The sequence below is a fragment of the Solanum stenotomum genome, chromosome 3, assembly GCF_019186545.1.
Source record: "Solanum stenotomum isolate F172 chromosome 3, ASM1918654v1, whole genome shotgun sequence".
NCBI classification, from domain to species: Eukaryota; Viridiplantae; Streptophyta; class Magnoliopsida; order Solanales; family Solanaceae; genus Solanum; species Solanum stenotomum.
The window spans coordinates 10,951,171-10,970,989 of record NC_064284.1 but is presented as its reverse complement, the minus strand read 5'-3'; the positions used below and the strand labels follow the sequence as shown (position 1 = coordinate 10,970,989).

Genomic DNA, 19,819 nt, shown 5'->3' with positions numbered 1-19,819 from the left:
AAACAACAGTACTTCTGTTAGGTTTTAGTTATTGAATATATGTTTTTACATACGTTAAATTCAATGCAGGTTTATTCCCAGCTTAGAATCTGCAGATGCGATTATGGGTTCCATTGTATCATTTTATCGAGATGCTTGGAGTTCCTGGGAAGAGGTGCCTGTCTATGACAGAGAACAAATGTGGAATCACTTCAAGGTACAAATAGAAAAAAAATCTTTATATTATTTATCAAATTATTTATTTCATCTAATGTTATAAATTATTTGCAGACGCAGTGTGCATGGTATCCCCATCCCCAACATGAATATCATATATTTTGTAATTTTGAGATAAACGCTGCATTTTTGCTTAATAATACCTTGGAGAGTGCTCGGGAAATGAATGAGAAGCCTGATTGGATGCTACAAGGTTTATGGGCTAGACTTGTTGAAAAGTGGACCACTGAGAAATTTCAAAAGCCGAGCATCCAACCAAAGGCACCAAGGACTCATCAAAGGATATTGGTAAATTGTTTATCATATTTTCCTTGATTTTAACTAAATGCGATTGAACTTTTAACCAACTCATAATTTATGTTTTGCAGGAAAAGAAAAAAGGGAGAACTATGGGTTGTGATGAAGCTTCAGTATTGTCAAAGAAGATTGGTGAAGTAAAGAAACGTAAAGCACGTGGTCTTGGATCCAACCATTGCACAGGTTGTATCATGTACGGGTTTATTGCTGCTTCTTTAGATTCTTCGCAGAACCAGGAAGAGATAGATTCAGAAATAGGTTCATTGCGAATACAAGTACAAGAGCTGTTGAAAAAGCAAAAAGCAGACCGTTCAAGACTTGATGGACTGGAGAATCTAGTGGTTCAGCTCATAGACAATTTCCGATCTGAAGAGTCTGATGGGGAGAATTAGTTTGTTGTGCTTGTGATGTTGGAACATTTACTTATTTGATTTCGTTGGGTATTACCTGAATGGTGTCTGAATGTCTAGACTTGCTTTTGGATGTTACTTGAATGGTGTTTGGATGTTTTAGACTTGCTTTTGGATGTTACTTGATTGATGTTGGAAAATTTACTTGTTTATGCACATGCCTAACACGAGCATAAACTCACCTAGTAAAACATATATGTTACAACCCATTTGATATTTTGAACTGAGGCAGAAGCACCTCTTCAAAAACTCCCAATTTTAAATTGTCCCAATTATCAAAGAGCAATATAAAATTTATGGAAATAGGAATTCACAAAATATAAGCATAAGCATTTCCATTCATACTGCACTTATCTATACGTTATATTCTACAATGAAGCAATCAGGTGACCAACAATACAACATTATGGTGAAGAATCTCAAAACATCACTCCAGAAAGGAACAGTAACAGAGCCAACTTGCTGCATCTTAGCAGGGGTGTCTTTACCAAAAAGTTGACTTATTCCTTTAGTAGGACCATCGTGTTTAACAAGCGACTCGTCTTGAGACCAGCTTCTTGTACATAACCAATATCAGCTGGAGTATATAGTCCAGACACCCCAACCACCTGAAGTACTAAAGTGGCAGTGAAATCGCAACTTATTGAGAGAGCAAAACTACTAAAACAAAATCTTCCATTATATATATAAGTTCATACAGTTATGCCCTTTTGAGTATCAAAGTTGAAGAAATTTATGAACTCCGGGAGGTCAGAGCATGGAGTGTTTTGTTTCAAGCCCCTAAATTTACCGTTCTCCTTGATGTCAATACAAACCTGTGACCACGTTGACAAAAAGAGTCGTTAAAAATTGACAAAATAGCAACCATATTATGATAAGCAACTATCTGATATATAAAGGAATGTACTGTGATCCTTTAACAAACAGTGTGTTAATGAATATAATGAACTGGGAAATGTTGTGAGCGAGAAATTAGGAACAAGAATACTAGAAAATCGGGCATTCAGAATAATACCCAAAAAAGTTGTATCTTTCAAAGCTTTCTTTATTCCCCTGTGGATTGGCATCCTTGTAGAATGCATCCGATGTACGCTATCCAAAACAATCTAAATGTGCTTCCACTTGAGAAGAATAGCACATCAGCCCTGCAAAAGAGCTGTTGGCCTATTGCAACTTAATCACAGAAAATGCTCTATGATTCTCAAGTATCCTGCAAAAGATATAAAATAGAGGATATACGAAACAGGAGTTTCGACAATGGAATTTTGGGAATTGTTGTAGGCAAAGACATTAGGAACGGAAGAAGAAGAATACTATTACAAAATAAGCCATTTCAGAAAAAGAATAACAAAAAACAAAAACTTTTTGATATTCCGACGGAAAAAACGACGGACATCGACGCTGCATTTATAAGTCATTACCGACACGGTTTTCCGACGCAAGCCGTCGCAAAACTTAAAATATATATTGGAACAAATCCTCAATTCTCAACTCTCTCTTCCTCGCCTCACTTTCTTTCTCTACTCTTTCCTTGCCGGGACAGCGAAAGAAAGCCGTCTAGTAGCGCCACCGTTCACGGCGGCACCACCGCTCAGTTGAGGTAAGTGTATTTTTTCCTTTTTCCACAGTTCCCCTCCCATTTTTAAGGTTTATTAGTATTTGTATGAGATTTTGAATAGATCTGGATAGATATTACCATTTTCTTCAAAGGTCCGATTAGAATTTAGCTTTGATTTAGTTTTCTTCTTCTTTCTGGGTTTCGCTCATATGAAAATATTAACTTGAATACTTATACTCTCTGCTTTGTTTATTGTATTTAGTAATGATTTTGAAGCATTGATAATTTTATCTAACACAAAAGATAGAACCATCTACGTATACTTTTCGGGTGATTGAGCAGAAGATGTTTCGTTACCCCGGAAGGGTAGCTGAGTGCATGTTCAAAATTTCCGGCTTATTTCTAATCAAATGTATCCTTCAGTCTTTAGTCTTTACTCATACCTCAAATCAACAAGATTATGAGGAAAGTACGTCCATTCCAGACAAGAATGGAGATTCAATCAATGAACATAAAACAAACGAGAAATAATTATTTGATGAAAATGAAAGAGTTTTGGGCTTAAAATTATCTATCTTTATTTTAGTCTTTAATTCAAATGTAACTTAAGCATGTTTAGTCTCTTAATTTTGCTAAACTTTAGCTCTTTTTGATCTTTTTAACAGAACCCGTTTAGAAGTAAGCATGTTAAACCCATATGACACCTACCTGAGTCCTGACTTGTAATATATAAAATCCATTGGACAAATTCATTCCCATAGCTGTTGAGAAGCCATATTCCTGATTTTTGATAGCTGCATTTCAAGGCTGATTTGTTGAGATTCTCACCTTTAACTGCTTCCATGAGTAATCACTACATGTACAGCAAGAGCGTGAGGGTTCTTTTGAGGCCAAATAGTTTGGTCCATTATGGTTGCTTTTCTAAGGTTGTGTTGTCGCACCTTAAGGCCATTTTGTTACTTTCTTAAAGAAAAAATGATTATTTTTTTCGAGGGGCAGATTGTTGTGTTCTAAAGTATTGTCTTCTGATATTAATAACTACTACTATATTAATTCTAAGATGTGTAGAAGGCAAAAAGAAATAAAATGTGCATCAATCAAGAAAGAGACCCTATCAGTTGAAATTTGTACCATTAGAAAAATTATCTTTGCGGTTAGTTTTTAACATTGTTATGTTAGGGAGACCAAAATTGCTTCACTTTAGCAAAGTTAAGGGATTAAAATGCTCAAGTTATATCTGAAAGACCAAAATGAATCTACTCCCGGAGATAAGGGATAATTTTAGCCCAAAACACAAAATGAAACAAGCATGATAAAAATTAAATGATCAATTAAAGCAAGGGTAAAAAATAATATGTTTTTCTTATGTTCTTTAGTCATATAATAGGTTGAAGAAGTAACCACCTTATAAGTATTCTTATTTTATTTTTTACTATGCTTGTATATACAGATGGCATCTCAGGAAAACGATCGTCCAGAAAGTACTAATGCAGTGAGACGTAAATCTAAGGGAAAGAAAAAAGTTTCCGAGACTACAGGTTACACTACCCCTCACTCTACTTATATGCCTCTTATATGTATTCGGAAGTCTTTTCGAAATACAATGGTTTGAAATGATTAAAATCAAGCATGAACACAACCTTTAAATCAACACCCTTCGATAAATGAAATGGTTTATTCATGCATGTAATATCAGAAATAAAAAATTATGACGCAGAAAGAAAAACTATTGTCTATGGAACTTCTATAGCTTTTAGTGAAATAGTCAACTAAGACAAGCTCTAGTATTCAAAAAGAATGAAGTAACTGTCTCACTCTAATTATAAGTGTGGAGTCACACTAAAAGTATGGAGAGGAGATGTGAAATCGTCCTATTCGTGAGGCTCATGCTGCTCGAGCTTTGCCCTCAAAGATTCTTATATTTCTTTCTATCCACAAGGTATGAATGATTTTTTTAATTTTTTTTTTGAGAATGAGGTATGAATGAATTTTTCTTATACCATGTTCAGATGTTTTGCTATTTTGGTCTTCCCTTTTGTGTGTTGCATAATCCATTGAAAGCAGTTGGCATAACATAGTATAAATGCATCCAGTTGAGTAATTTGATCCACAAACACCTAGCATAACGACACTCAACAAATATATGATCCCTTGTTTATCTTTCAGCTGGCAAAATACACAGTTAGTCACCAATCGATCAACTGTTAGCAGTCTGCCATGGCATTGCGAATTTGCAACCACATTGTGAATTTTGCGTTGGATCTAGCATAATTCTGAAACATTAATCCTCTCCAATTCATTCTTGGGTTATCTGGCAGTAGTTACAAATAAAATATGGTGGATTAGACTTTTATGGGCTATGAATTGTAAACTTGTCCCTTAGGCACATTGAACTACCCCAAGGTCTTCTTGTCCTTGTCTGGACCCTTACATACTTTGAGGCGAGAATACATTATGCTTGAGCTCATAATTTTTTCCGAATTAATTATCAAAATGTATGGATCTTTACAGGTATACAGAGTCAAAAGTTTATAGAGGTTGGAACGCTGGATGCTTTGGGGAGGCTGGTTATTGCTCCTGCTGACACTATTGGGTAAACAACAGTACTTCTGTTAGTTTTTAGTTATTGAATATATGTTTTTACATACGTTAAATTTAATGCAGGTTTATTCCCGACTACCTGTCTGCAAATGTGATTATGGATTCCATTGTATCATGTTATCGGGACGCTTGGAGTTCCTGGGAAGAGGTACCTGTCTATGACAGAGAACAAATGTGGAATCATTTCAAGGTACACATAGATTAATTCTTTATATTATTTATCAAATTACTTATTTCATCTAATGTTATAAATTATTTGCAGACGCAGTGTGCATGGTATCCCCAACATGAATATCATATATTTTGTACTTTTGAGATAAACACTGCTTTTTTGCTTAACAAAACCTTGGAGAGTGCTCGGGAAATGAATGAGAAGCCCGATTGGATGCTAGAAGGTTTATGGGCTAGACTTATTGACAAGAGGACCAGTGAGAAATTTCAAAAGCCGAGCATCCAAGCAAAGGCACCAGGGACTCATCAAAGGAAATTGGTAACTTGTTTATTAAATTTTCCTTGATTTTAACTAAATGCTGTTGAACTTTTAACTAACTTATATTTTTTGTTTGCAGGAGAAGAAAAAAAGGAGAACTATGACTTATGATGAGGTCTCAAGGGAGAAACATGTGAAAATTAAAAAGAATGGTCATAATACTTTGGTGGAGCCACATGTTGAGAGGAAAAATGTAAGATCTTAGCTTCAGAGCTATTATATTTTCCCTAACATTTATTTGTTTATATATTGCTCATCAGTCTTGTTTCAGGTTGGGTATAAAAAAGGCTTGGATGAATGGCGTCAAAGTCAACCTACTTCTGAGGATGATTGCTTAACCCAATCACCAGAAGATGATGAAGCTTCAATATTGTCGAAGAAGATTGGTGGATTAAAGAAAGGTAAAGCACGCGTCCTTGGATCAGAGCATTGCGTAGGCTGTGTCACGTTTGGATTTGCTTCTGCTTCTTTAAGGTCTGGGCAGAATCAGGAAGAGATAGATTCAGAGATAAAATCATTGCGGATACAAGTACAAGAGCTATTGAAAAAGCAAAAAGCAGACCGTTTAAGACTTGATGGACTGGAGAATCTAGTGGTTCAGCTCATAGACAATTGCCGATCTGAAGAGTCTGACAATGATGAGTCTGATGGGGAAAGATAGTTTGTTGTGCTTTTGATGTTGAAACATTTACTTGTTTGATTTCGTTTGGATATTACCTGAATGGGTTCTGAATGTCTAGACTGGCTTTTGGATCTTACTTGAATGGTCTTTGGATGTTTTTTGGACTTGATTTTGTATGCTACTTGAATGGTGTTTGGATGTTTTAGTTATAAACCTTTATGTTTACTTGTTGGAATTTTAGGAGGTTTGATTGTTGGGCACAAACCAAAAAGAATGAAATATTTTTTGAAATTTGTAGTCTAAAATATATCGATACATATTTATGTGGCTAAAATATCATGTCATTAAGCATAAAACAGTAAGCAGCAAAAAAAGAAAGTGTATCACGTAAGATAAAATAATGTGTTATGTGAATATTAATAGTTAATCATTTGTCAAATTTACTTCAATAAGCTCGAACTTTTTAGGTTTAAACCTGATTTACCAATAAGAAATATTCAAAACTTGTTGCAAAAATGGCAAAACACCATAACGGAAAACTTATCCCCGCTCAATGTTTATATGAAATGTATCAAATAGCAAATTGTACTGAGGCCGAAGCACCTGCTCAGTATAGTGTTTTCTCTCTACTCCACTGCATCAATTAGGAACAGAGGAAGAAGAATAAGCCATTTCAGAAGAGCACCAAACAAAAAAATAAATAAAATCTTTTCGACATTCCGATGATAAAAGTGCGCGAAAATCAACGCTGCATTTATAAGTCATTACCGACGCAGATTTCCGACCACAGCCGTCGCAAAACTTAAATATATATTGGGAACAAAACCCTCATTTTTTCTCAATTCTCACTTTCTCGCCTCACTTTTTTTCTCTACTCTTTCCTTGGCGATTCACCTCTTAGGACAGCCAAAGAAAGCCGTCCATTAGCGTCACCATTGACGGCAGCACCACCGTTCAGTTGAGGTATGTGGATTTTTTCCTTCTTCCACAGTTTTCCTCTAGGTTTTCTGTTTGTATGAGATTTTGAATAGATCTGGATAGATATCACCATTTTCTTCAAAGGTCCGTGTAGAATTTAGCTTTGATTAAGTTTTGTTCTTCTTTCTGGGTGTTGCTCATATGAAAATATTAACTTGAATCGTTATAGTCTCTCTGCTTTGACTAATTAACTTTCGGACTTTGTTTATTGTATTTAGCACTAATGATTTTGGAGCTTTGTTAATTTTATCTAACACAAAAGATAGAACCATCTATGTCTACTTTTCGGGGGATTGAGCAGAAGATGTTTGATTACCCGGAAGGGTAGCTGAGTGCTTGTTCAAAATTCCCAGCTTATTTCTGATCAAATGTATCTATGAAGAACTTACCCTTCAGTCTTTACTTGTAGCTCAAATCAACAAGATTATGAGGAAGATACAGCCATGCCAAACCAGAATGGAGATTCAATTGATGAACATAAAACAAGCGAGAAATAATTACTTGATGAAAATGTAACGAACAATATAAAAAATTTAATGATCAATTTAAAGCAAGGGAAAAATTAGTATGTTAGTTTTTTTTTTTTTTATCTTCTTTAGTCATATAATAGGTTGAAGAAGTAACAACTTTATTAGTATTCTTAAATTTTATTTTTTTTTAACTATGCTTGTATTATTCAGATGACATCTCAGGAGAACGATCGTCCACAAAGTGCTAGTGCAGTGAAACGTAAATCTAAGGGAAAGAAAAAAGTTTCTGAGACTACAGGTTACACTACCTCTCTACTTATATGCCTCTTACATGTATACAAGAAGTCTTTTTGAATAACAATCATTTGAAATGATCATTAAAATCATGCATGACCACAACTTTTAAATCAACATCTTTTCGATAAATGAAATGTTTTATTCATGCATGTCATATGAGAAATCATAAATTACAACACAAAATGAAAAACTATTGTCGATGGAACTTCTATAACACATAGTGAAATAGTCAACCAAGACAGGCTCTAGTACTCAAAAGAATGAAGTAAATGCCTCTCTAAGATATGGAGATCCTGCTCGTGCCTGATGTACTAAAAGAATCTGATATTTATTTATGTCCACAAGGTATGAATGAATTTTGCTTATAGCATTTCAAAGCTTTTGCTATTTTGGTCTTCCCCTTTGCGTGTTGCATAGTCCATTGAAAGAAATTGGTCCAAGCAATTGGCGTAACATAGCATAACTGCAATCAGTTGAGTAATATGGTCAAGAAACATCTAACATAATGACACTTAACAAATATATGATCCCTTGTTTCATCTTCCAACTGGCAAAACATACATTTAGGGGTAGTTTGGTAGAGTGTATAAGAATAATGTAAAATATAGTGTATTAATAATACTTGTATTAGTTATGTTGAGATTTTTCTTATGCAGTGTTTGGTTTGATGTACTAAAAATATCTTGAATTGCATAATTTTTTTTTAAAAAAATATTTGTTTATGAAAATGCCCTCCACAAATATAGTGGAAAGGATGTGGAGAAGTTTTTGAGGGACAATTGTGTCTTTAATCAAGCCAATAATGTATAGAAATCCATGGTGTTACTAATACACTCATCAATACACAATAGGGTGTATTACTAATACAAGCATTAGTTATACATAGGTTGAAAAAGTGTACCAAACAAGGTATTAGTAATACCTAAAGCTAATGCATGCATTATTTTTCTCCAATACACTCAATCAAACGACCCCTTTGTCATCAATCGATCAACTGTTAGCAGTCTTCCATGGCATTGCAAATTCGCAACCACATTGTGAATTTTGTGTTGGTTTTTGTATAATTTTGAAACATTAACCCTCTCCAATTCATTCTTGGGTTATCTGGCAGTAGTTACAAGTAGATTAGACTTTTATGGGCTATGAATTGTGAATTCTTCCTTTAGGCACATTGAACTATCCCAAGGTCTTCTTGTCCTGTGTGGACCCTTACATACTTTAAGGCGAGAATACATTGTACTCTTAAGCTCATAATTTTTTCCAAATTAATTATCAAAATGTATGGATCTTTACAGGTACACAGAGTCAAAAGTTTGTAGAGGTTGGAACGCTGGATGCTTTGGGGAGGCTGGTTATTGCTCCTGCTGGGACTATTGGGTAAACAATAGTACTTCTGTTAGTTTTAGTTATTGAGTATATGTTTTTACATACGTTAAATTTAATGCAGGTTTATTCCCGGCTTCCAATCTGCAAATGCGATTATGGATTCCATTGTATCATGTTATCGGGACGCTTGGAGTTCCTGGGAAGAGGTACCTGTCTATGACAGAGAACAAATGTGGAATCATTTCAAGGTACACATAGATTAATTCTTTATATTATTTATCAAATTACTTATTTCATCTAATGTTATAAATTATTTGCAGACGCAGTGTGCATGGTATCCCCAACATGAATATCATATATTTTGTAATTTTGAGATAAACGCTGCTTTTTTGCTTAACAAAACCTTGGAGAGTGCTTGGGAAATGAATGAGAAGCCCGAATGGATGCTACAAGGTTTATGGGCTAGACTTATTGAAAAGAGGACCACTGAGAAATTTCAAAAACCGAGCATCCAAGCAAAGGCACCAGGGACTCATCAAATGAAATTGGTAACTTGTTTATTAAATTTTCCTTGATTTTAACTAAATGCTGTTGAACTTTTAACGAACTTATATATTTTGTTTTGCAGGAGAAGAAAAAAAGGAGAACTATGACTTATGATGAGGTCTCAAAGGAGAGACATGTGAAAAATAAAAAGGATGGTCATAATACTTTGGTGGAGCCACATGTTGAGAGGACAAATGTACGATCTTAGCTTCAGAGCTGTTATCTTTTCCTTGACATGAATTTGTGTATATATTGCTTATCAGTCTTGTTTCAGGCTGGGTATAAAAAAGGTTTGGATGAATGGCGTCAAAGTCAACCTACTTCTGAGGATGATAGCTTAACCCAATTGCCAGACGATGATGAAGCTTCAATATTGTCGAAGAAGATTGGTGGATTAAAGAAAGGTAAAGCACGCGTCCTTGGATCAGAGCATTGCGTAGGCTGTGTCACGTTTGGATTTGCTTCTGCTTCTTTAAGTTCTGGGCAGAATCAGGAAGAGATAGATTCAGAGATAAAATCATTGCGGATACAAGTACAAGAGCTATTGAAAAAGCAAAAAGCAGACCGTTTAAGACTTGATGGACTGGAGAATCTAGTGGTTCAGCTCATAGACAATTGCCGATCTGAAGAGTCTGACAATGATGAGTCTGATGGAGAAAAATAGTTTGTTGTGCTTTTGATGTTGAAACATTACTTGTTTGATTTCGTTTGGATATTACCTGAATGGGTTTTGAATGTCTAGACTTGCTTTTGGATCTTACTTGAATGGTGTTTTGGACGTTTTAGTTATAAACGTTTTGTTTAATTGTTCGAATTTTAGGAGATTTGATTGTTGGGCACAAACCATTTATGTTATTAAGCATAAAAGAGAAAGTGGTGGAAAAAAAAGTGTATCACGGAAGATAAAATAGGATAAGTAACTATTATGTGAACATTAACCGTTAATCATTTTTCAAATTTACTTCAATAAGCTCAAGATGGAATTTTCTTAAGTTTAAACCTGATTTACCAATAAGAAATACTTAAAAAAACTTATTGCCCAAATGACAAAATACCATAGACAAAAACTTTTCGTACTCTATATTTGTATAAAATCACACTAGGTATCAAATAGCAAATTGTACCGAGACGGAAGCACCTGCCCAGTTTTTAGTGAGTTCTCCCCACTGCATTACTTGGGAAAAGAGGAAGAAGAATATTACCACCAAAATAAGCCATTTCAGAAGAACAACACCAAACAAAAAAATTCTTTTCGACATTCCAATGGAAAAAGTGCGCGAAAATCGACGCTGCATTTATAAGTCATTACCGACACAGATTTCCGACGGCAGCGGTCGCAAAACTTAAATATATATTGGGAACAAAACCCTCATTTTTTCTCAATTCTCACTTCCTCGCCTCACTTTTTTTCTCTGCTCTTTCCTTGGCGATTCACCTCTTAGGACAGCGAAAGAAAGCCGTCCAGTAGCGCCGCCGTTGACGGCAGCACCACCGCTCAGTCGAGGTAAGTGGATTTTTTCTTTCTTCCACAGATTTTCTCCAGGTTTACTATTTGTATGAGATTTTGAATAGATCTGGATAGATATCACCATTTTTTTCAAAGGTCCGTGTAGAATTTAGCTTTGATTAAGTTTTGTTCTTTCTGGGTGTTGCTCATATGAAAATATTAACTTGAATCGTTATAGTCTCTCTGCTTTGACTACTTAACTTCCCAACTTTGTTTATTGTATTTAGCATTAATGATTTTGGAACTTTGTTAATTTTATCTAACACAAAAGATAGAACCATCTATGTATGCTTTTCGGGCGATTGAGCAGAAGATGTTTGATTGCCCGGAAGGGTAGCTGAGTTCTTGTTCAAAACCCCCGGCCTATTTATGATCAAATGTATCTATGAAGAACTTATCCTTCAGTCTTTACTTGTAGCTCAAATCAACGAGATTATGAGGAAGATACATCCATGCCACACAAGAATGGAGATTAAATTGATGAACATAAAACAAGCGAGAAATAATTACTTGATGAAAATGAAACGAGCAATATAAAAAATTTAATGATGAATTTAAAGCAAGGGAAAATTTAGTATGTTAGTTTTTTTTATCTTCTTTAGTCATATAATAGGTTGAAGAAGTAACAACTTTATTAGTATTCTTAACTTATTTTTATTTTTAACTATGCTTGTATTATTCAGATGACATCTCAGGAGAACGATCGTCCACTAAGTGCTAGTGCAGTGAAACGTAAATCTAAGGGAAAGAAAAAAGTTTCTGAGACTACAGGTTACACTACCTCTCTACTTATATGCCTCTTACATGTATACAGGAAGTTTTTTTGAATAACAATCATTTGAAATGATCATTAAAATCATGCATGACCACAACCTTTAAATCAACATCTTTTCGATAAATGAAATGTTTTATACATGCATGTCATATGAAAAATCATAAATTACAACGCAAAAAGAAAAACTATTGTCTATGGAACTTCTATAACGCATAGTGAAATAGTCAACCAAGACAGGCTCTAGCAGGGGCGGATTTACGTTGAACGAAGGGGGTTCATTCGTCGAAAAATTACACTATATATAAAAGATTAAAATTTTAATATATGTGTATATATATACTATTGAACCCCCTGAACATACACCAAAGGCGTAGCTTAGTGGCGTTGGGGGTTCAGGAATTCGCTCTACTGCACGCGAGGCTGATTGGGAATTTAGGATTTATTAGTTTAATCCCTAATTATAACGTCAAATATTAAAAAACCCTTTTCTTCTTGATTCGACCGTTTAATCCGACCCGTTTATATCTGATTCGACCCGTTTATTTGTGGATATTATTTACGTGATTAATTTTTTTTTAACCCCCTTGATGAAAATCCTCCCTCCACCACTGGGCTCTAGTACTCAAAAGAATGAAGTAAATGTCTCTCTAAGATGTGGAGATCCTGCTCGAGCCCGAGTAAAGATTGAAGTAAATGTACTTAAAGATTTTGATATTTCTTTATGTCCACAAGGTATGAATGAATTTTGCTTATACCATTTCAAAGCTTTTGCTATTTTGGTTTTCCCCTTTGCGTGTTGCATAGTCCATTGAAAGAAATTGGTCCAAGCAATTGGCGTAACATAGCATTACTGCCATCAGTTGAGTAATTTGGTCAAGAAACACTTAGCATAATGACACTTAACAAATATATGATCCCTTGTTTCGTCTTCCAGTTGGCAAAACATACATTTAGGAGTCGTTTGGTAAAGTATATAAGAATAATGCAAAATATAGTGTATTAGTAATGCTTGCATTAGTAATGCTTGTATTAGTTATGATTGCATTAGTTATGATTGCATTAGTTATGATTGCATTAGTTATGCTGAGATTTTTCTTATGTAGTGTTTGGTTTGATGTACTAAAAATATCATGCATTGCATAACTTTTTTTAAAAAAATATTTGTTTATAAAAATACCCTCCACAAATATAGTGGAGAGGATGTTGAGAAGCTTTTAAGGGATAATTGTGCGTTTAATCTTGCCAATGCATGCATTAGAACCCATTGAATTACAATGCATAGAAATCCATGGTATTACTAATATACTCCTCAATACACAATAGAGTGTGTATTACTTATACAAACATTAGTTATACATAGGTTGAAAAAGTGTACCAAACATGGTACTAGTAATACCTAAAGCTAATGCATGCATTATTTTCTCCAATACACTCTACCAAACGACCCCTTAGTCACCAATCGATCAATTGTTAGCAGTCTTCCATGGCATTGCAAATTCGCAACCACATTGTGAATTTTGCGATGGATTTTGCATAATTTTGAAACATTAACCCTCTCCAATTCATTCTTGGGTTATCTGGCTGTAGTTACAAGTAGATCTAGTGGATTAGACTTTTATGGGCTATGAACTGTGAATTTGTCCTTTAGGCACATTGAACTATCCCAAGGTCTTCTTGTCCTTGGGTGGACCCTTACATACTTCAAGGCGAGAATAATTATACTCATAATTTTTCTCACATTAATTATCAAAATTTATGGATCTTTACAGGTACACAGAGTCAAAAGTTTGTAGAGGTTGGAACGCTAGATGATTTTGGGAGGCTGGTTATCGCTCCTGCTGAGACTAATGGGTAAACAATACTTATGTTAGTTTTTAGTTATTGGATATATGTTTTTACATATGTTAAATTTAATGCAGGTTTTTTCCCTCCATCGAATCTATGAATATGATTATGGATTCTATAAAGTCATTTTATCATGATGCTTGGAGTTCCTGGGACGAGATACCTGTCTTTGACAGAGAGAAGATGTGGAATCACTTTAGGGTACAAATAAATCAATTCTTTATATTATTTATCAAATTACTTTTTTTCATCTAATGTTATTAATTATTTGCAGACGAAGTGTGCATGGTATCCCAAAGACGATTATAAGATGTTTTGTAATTTTGAGCTAAACGCTATGTATATGTTTAACGATATCTTGGAGAGTGCTTGGGAAAAGAATCAGAAGCCTGATTGGATGCCAGAAGGTATATGGGCTAAACTTGATGAAAAGCGGACCACTGCAAAATTTCAAAAGACGAGCATCGAAGCAAAGGCACCACGAGCTTCCAACAAGGGTGACTCATTGCACATCGGGGGTTCAGCTAGTATGGGAACTCATCAAAGGAAATTGGTAACTTTTTTATTGAATTTTCCTTGATTTTTACTAAATGTTGTTGAACTTTTAACCAACTCATATTTTTGTTTTGCAGGAAAAGAAAAAAGGGAGAACTATGACTTATGATAAGGTCTTAGAGGAGAAACAGGTGAAAAAGAAAAAGGATGGTCGTGGTACTTTGGTGGAGCCACATGTTGAGAGGACAAATGTAAGATCTTGGCCTCAGAGCTATTATCTTTTCCTTAACATGAATGTGTTTATATATATTGCTTATCATTCTTGTTTCAGGTTGGGTATAAAAGAAGCTTGGATGAATGGCGTCAAAGTCAACCTACTTCTGAGGATGATAGCTCAAAACAATCATCAGACGAGGATGAAGCTTCAATATTGCCGAAGAAGACTGGTGGAGTAAAGAAACGTAAAGCAAGCGGCCTTGGATCAGAGCATTGCGTAGGCTGTATCACGTATGGATATACTGCTGCTTCTTTAAGTTCTCCGTTGAAACAGAATGAGGAAGAGATAGATTCATTGCAGATACAAGTACAAGAGTTGTTGAAAAAGCAAAAAGCAGACCGTTTAAGATTTGCTGGACTGGAGAATCTAGTGCGTCATCTCTTAGACAAATGCTGATATGATGAGCCTGACAATGAGTCTGATAGGAGCATCAGTTTGTTGTGCTTGTGATGTTGAAACATTTACTTGTTTGGTTCCGTTGGGATATTACTTGAACGGTGTTTGGATGTTTTAGACTTGCTTTTGGATGCTCTACTTGAACGGTGTTTGGATGTTTTAGTTATAAACGTTTATGTAATTATTGGAATTTTAGGAGGTTTGATTTTTGGGCACAGAGCAGAAAGAAGGAAATATTTTTTAAAACTTGCTTTCCATCCAAAATATATATTGGTAAATAATTGTGTGGTTAAAAAATCACGTCATTAACAATAAGATGATAGCTTTTGGTTAAAAAAAAAGTGTGTCATGCAAGATAAAAAAAAAAAAAGTAAGTAACTGTTATGTGAAAATTAATGGTTAATCATTTTTCAAATTTACTTCAATGAACTTTAAAGATCGAACTTGTTAGGTTTAAACCTGATTCACCAATAAGAAATATTTGAAATGTAAGTAACTGTTATGTGAAGATTAATGGTTAATCATTTTCCAAATTTACTTCAATGAACTTGAAAGATTGAACTTGCTAGGTTTAAACCTGATTCACCAATAAGAAATATTTGAAATTTATTGCACAATTGGCAAAAACATCTAAGGTAAAAATTTGCACTTGATATTTATATCAAATTATATTAATTTACTATGATTAAGTTATAAATTAAGGTAAAATATGTATTAATAAACTATGATGTAGTTATAAGAGTGGTATGTGAAGCTATGTGTCATATTCATTAGATTTGTGTAAACGTTTGTAATTTTCTTTAGAACACCTAATAAGTACCATTTATGTTTCGCATAAACTCTCCTCTCCCAATTCTAAATTGTAGCAAGTATCACAGAAAATGCTCATCATATATAACTCCAGTACCTTTTTGTTGTCAAGTATCCTGATTCTACTTGAGCTTCAAGCTAATATTGACAATCATCAGTCTTCTTCCTGAATATGACATACTTGATACAATTCTTTATCAGGCATTGGTGGTTTGAACATTTGCATCGCCTAGAACCAAAAGATAGTTATTTGATCCATAATTAATACTATTATATACGAAACAGGTTGGCACTGATGAATATATTGAAGTAATGAAGTGAGTTTCGACAAATTGTTGTAGCCAAGAAATTAGGAACAGAGGAAAAAGAATACTACAAAATAAGCCATTTCAGAAGAACAAGACCAATTATAAACTGTTTGATGTTCCGACGGGAAAAAAGCGACGTAAACATTGTGAAAATCGAGGCTGTATTTATAAGCGATTACCGATCAATTTTCCGACTTGAAGTGGTCGAAAAACTTATATATACATTGGGAGCAAACCCTCATTTCTCAACTCTCTCTTCCCCACCTCTCACTTTTTCTCTACTATTTCCTTGCCGATTCACCTCTTTCGACAGCCAAAGAAAGCCGTCCAGCCGCGCCACCGTTCACGGCGGCACCACCGCTCAGTTGAGGTAAGTATAATTTTCCTTCTTCCACAGTTTTGCTCTCACTTTTTAAGGTTTACTATTTCTATGAGATTTTGAATAGATCTGGATAGATATCACCATTTTCTTCAAAGTTCCGTGTATAGTCTCTGTTTTTGACTAATTAACTTGTGAACTTTGTTTATTGTGGAGTATTCAGTAATGAGTGAGCAGAAGATGTTTGGAAGGGTAGCTGAGTGCATGTTCAAAATTTCCAGCTTATTTCTAATCAATTGTATCTTTGAAGAATTTATCATTTAGCCATTACTTGTAGCCCAAATCAACAAGACTATGAGTAAGATACATCCATGCCACACAAGAATGGAGATTCAATCGATGAACATAAAACAAGCAAGAAATAATTACTTGATGAAAACGAAACTAGCAATATAAAAAATCTAATGATCAAATTTTAGCAAGGGAGAAATTAAGATGTTAGTCTTTTTTATGTTCTTTAGTCATCATATAATAGATTGAAGAAATAACAACTTTATTGGTATTCTTAATTTTTATTTTTTTTTAAACCATTCCTGTATTATACAGATGGCATCTCAGGAAAACGATCGTCCACAAAGTGCTAATGTAGTGAAACGTAAATCTAAGGGAAAGAAAAAAGTTTCTGAGACTACGGGTTACACTACCTCTCCACTTGCAGGTCACACTGCACTCTACTTATATGCCTCTTACATGTATTCAGAAGTCTTTTCGAAATACAATCATTTGAATCATGCATGAACACAAATATTTAAATATACCTTTCGATAAATGAACTGTTTTATTCGTGCATGTCATATGACAAATCATAAATTACAATGCAAAAAGAAAACTGTTGTTTATGGATATAACTCTTAGTGAGATAGTCAACCAAGACAGGCTCTAGTACTCAAAAGAATGAAGTAAATGTCTCTCTCTAATTATTAGTGTGGAGTCACACTAAAAGTATTGAGGAGATGTGGAGTTGTCCTATTCGTGAGGCTCATGCTGCTCGAGCTTTGCCCTCAAAGATTCTGATATTTCTTTCTATCCACAAGCTTTGCCCTCAGAGCTTTTTCTATTTTGGTCTTCCCTTGTGTGTTACATAATCCATTGAAAGCAGTTGACATAACATAGTATAACTGCATCCAGCCAGTTGAGTAATTTGATCCATAAACACCTAGCATGATGGCACTCAAGAAATATATGATCCCTTGTTTCACCTTCCACCTGGCAAAACACAAAATTAGTCACCAATCGATTGACTATTAGCAGTCTGCCATGGCATTGCAAATTCGCAGCCACATTGTGAATTTTGTATTGAATCTTGCATAATTCTGAAACATTAATTTTCATCTGGGGTTATCTGGCTGTAGTTACAAGTAAATATGGTGGATTGGACTTTTATGGTCTATGAATTATGAACTTGTCCCTTAGGTACATTGAACTATCCCAAGGTCATTTTGTCCTTGTGTGGACCCTTAGTTATCAAAATTTATGGATCTTTACAGGTACACAGAGTCAAAATATTGGAGAGGTTGGAACGCTGGATGCTTCGCGGAGGCTGATTATCACTCCTGCTGAGACTATTGGGTAAACAGTAGTACTTTTGTTAGTTTTTAGTTATTGAATATATGTTTTTACCTATGTTAAATTTAATCCAGGTTTTTGCCCTCCACCCAATCTCTAACTGCGATTATGGATTCCATTAAATCATTTTATCGTGACACTTGGACTTCCTGGGGAGAGATACCTGTGTATGACAGAGAACAAATGTGGAATCACTTTAAGGTACAAATAAGTTAATTCTCTATATTGTCATCAAATTACTTTTTTACATCTATTGTTAGTAATTTTTTGCAGACTAATTGCGCATGGCATCCCCAACATGATTATGTAACATTTTATAATTATGGGAGAATCGCTGCTTTTATGCTTAATGATTGCTTGCGGTGTGCTCGGGAAATGAGTCAGAAGCCCGATTGGATGCTAGAAGGTATATGGGCTAGACTTAATGAAAAGTGGACCACTGAGAAATTTCAAAAGACGAGCATCCAACATGTTGTGAAAAAGAAGAAGGATGGTCGTAGTACTTTGGTCGAGCCATATGTTGAGACAAATGTAAGATCTTAGCTTCAGAGCTATTATTGTTTCCTTTCATGAATTTGTTTATGTATTGCTAGTTTATCATTCAAATTTTCAGGTTGGGTTAAATGAATGGCGTCAAAGTCAACCTACTTCTGAGGATGATAGCTCAAACCAATCGCCAGACGATGATGAAGCTTCAATATTGTCGAAGAAGATTGGTGGAGTAAAGAAAAGTAAAGTAAGCGGCCTTGGATCAGAGCATTGCGTAGGCTGTATCACGTATGGATATACTGCTGCTTCTTTAAGTTCTCCGTTGAAACAGAATGAGGAAGAGATAGATTCATTGCAGATACAAGTACAAGAGTTGTTGAAAAAACAAAAAGCAGACCGTTTAAGACTTGCTGGATTGGAGAATCTAGTTCGTCATCTCTTAGACGAATGCTGATATGACGAGTCTGACGATGAGTCCTGATGGGGAGAATTAGTTTGTTGTGCTTGTGATGTTAAAACATTTACTTGTTTGATTTCGTTGGGATACTACCTCAATGGTGTCTGAATGTCTAGACTTGCTTTTAGATGTCACTTGAATTGTGTTTGGATGTTTTGGACTTGCTTTTGGATGCTATACCTGAATGCTGTTTGGATGTTTCAGTTATAAGCGTTTATGTTTAATGCTTTGATTGTTGAGCAATAAGTATTGCAAAAAAATGAAAGATTTTTTTAAACTTGTGATTTAAAATAGTAAATGCCACTTATGTGGCTAAAAATCATGCCATTAAGAGTTAAATGGTTAGCTTAAAGATATATTTGTCATTGAATATATACAAAGGCATGTAATAAAAAAACTTATCCACACTTGATGTTTATATTAAACCGTACTAATTTGTTATAATTGCCATAAGTTAAAGTAAAATGTGTATTAATTAACCACTATAATTTAGCTATAAGAGTGGTATGTGAAGTCATGTGTCATATATCATTAGGTACGTGCGAGTAAAGTTCTATAAAACACCTAAAAAGCACCACATTTGATAGTTAGAACCAACGCAGCTGTTCAAATACGCTCAATTCTAAATGTATTATATATATATATATATATATATATATATATATATATAAAAGAGAACCTTAGGCCCACCTACGTGGCGCCAC

General features: G+C 34.6%; 5 protein-coding genes across 5 annotated transcripts; all 5 read left to right on the top strand.

The window, feature by feature from the left end:
• Positions 1 to 301: 301 nt before the first annotated feature.
• Positions 302 to 1,002, top strand: LOC125859787 (uncharacterized). The gene is made up of 2 exons (XM_049539601.1): positions 302 to 504; positions 585 to 1,002. Exons 1-2 carry the CDS (start codon positions 379 to 381, stop codon positions 903 to 905), a joined length of 447 nt encoding a protein of 148 aa, XP_049395558.1. The 5' UTR covers positions 302 to 378; the 3' UTR covers positions 906 to 1,002.
• Positions 1,003 to 2,303: 1,301 nt separating this feature from the next.
• LOC125859784 (uncharacterized) lies at positions 2,304 to 6,429 on the top strand. The gene is made up of 8 exons (XM_049539598.1): positions 2,304 to 2,523; positions 3,550 to 3,634; positions 3,932 to 4,019; positions 4,993 to 5,074; positions 5,146 to 5,272; positions 5,345 to 5,572; positions 5,652 to 5,765; positions 5,844 to 6,429. The coding sequence occupies exons 3-8, from the start codon at positions 3,932 to 3,934 to the stop codon at positions 6,231 to 6,233; spliced, it is 1,029 nt and encodes a 342-aa protein (XP_049395555.1). The 5' UTR covers positions 2,304 to 2,523; positions 3,550 to 3,634; the 3' UTR covers positions 6,234 to 6,429.
• Positions 6,430 to 6,795: 366 nt separating this feature from the next.
• On the top strand, positions 6,796 to 10,678 carry LOC125859785 (uncharacterized). Its single transcript, XM_049539599.1, has 7 exons — positions 6,796 to 7,157; positions 7,853 to 7,940; positions 9,235 to 9,316; positions 9,387 to 9,513; positions 9,586 to 9,813; positions 9,894 to 10,007; positions 10,086 to 10,678. The coding sequence occupies exons 2-7, from the start codon at positions 7,853 to 7,855 to the stop codon at positions 10,473 to 10,475; spliced, it is 1,029 nt and encodes a 342-aa protein (XP_049395556.1). The 5' UTR covers positions 6,796 to 7,157; the 3' UTR covers positions 10,476 to 10,678.
• Positions 10,679 to 10,982: 304 nt separating this feature from the next.
• On the top strand, positions 10,983 to 15,285 carry LOC125859783 (uncharacterized). Its single transcript, XM_049539597.1, has 7 exons — positions 10,983 to 11,315; positions 12,002 to 12,089; positions 13,863 to 13,944; positions 14,013 to 14,139; positions 14,213 to 14,491; positions 14,571 to 14,684; positions 14,765 to 15,285. The coding sequence occupies exons 2-7, from the start codon at positions 12,002 to 12,004 to the stop codon at positions 15,104 to 15,106; spliced, it is 1,032 nt and encodes a 343-aa protein (XP_049395554.1). The 5' UTR covers positions 10,983 to 11,315; the 3' UTR covers positions 15,107 to 15,285.
• A 1,089-nt stretch (positions 15,286 to 16,374) lies between these two features.
• On the top strand, positions 16,375 to 19,347 carry LOC125859786 (uncharacterized). The gene is made up of 6 exons (XM_049539600.1): positions 16,375 to 16,594; positions 17,150 to 17,261; positions 18,091 to 18,172; positions 18,244 to 18,370; positions 18,443 to 18,700; positions 18,783 to 19,347. Exons 2-6 carry the CDS (start codon positions 17,150 to 17,152, stop codon positions 19,110 to 19,112), a joined length of 909 nt encoding a protein of 302 aa, XP_049395557.1. The 5' UTR covers positions 16,375 to 16,594; the 3' UTR covers positions 19,113 to 19,347.
• The last annotated feature ends 472 nt before the right edge of the window (positions 19,348 to 19,819 follow it).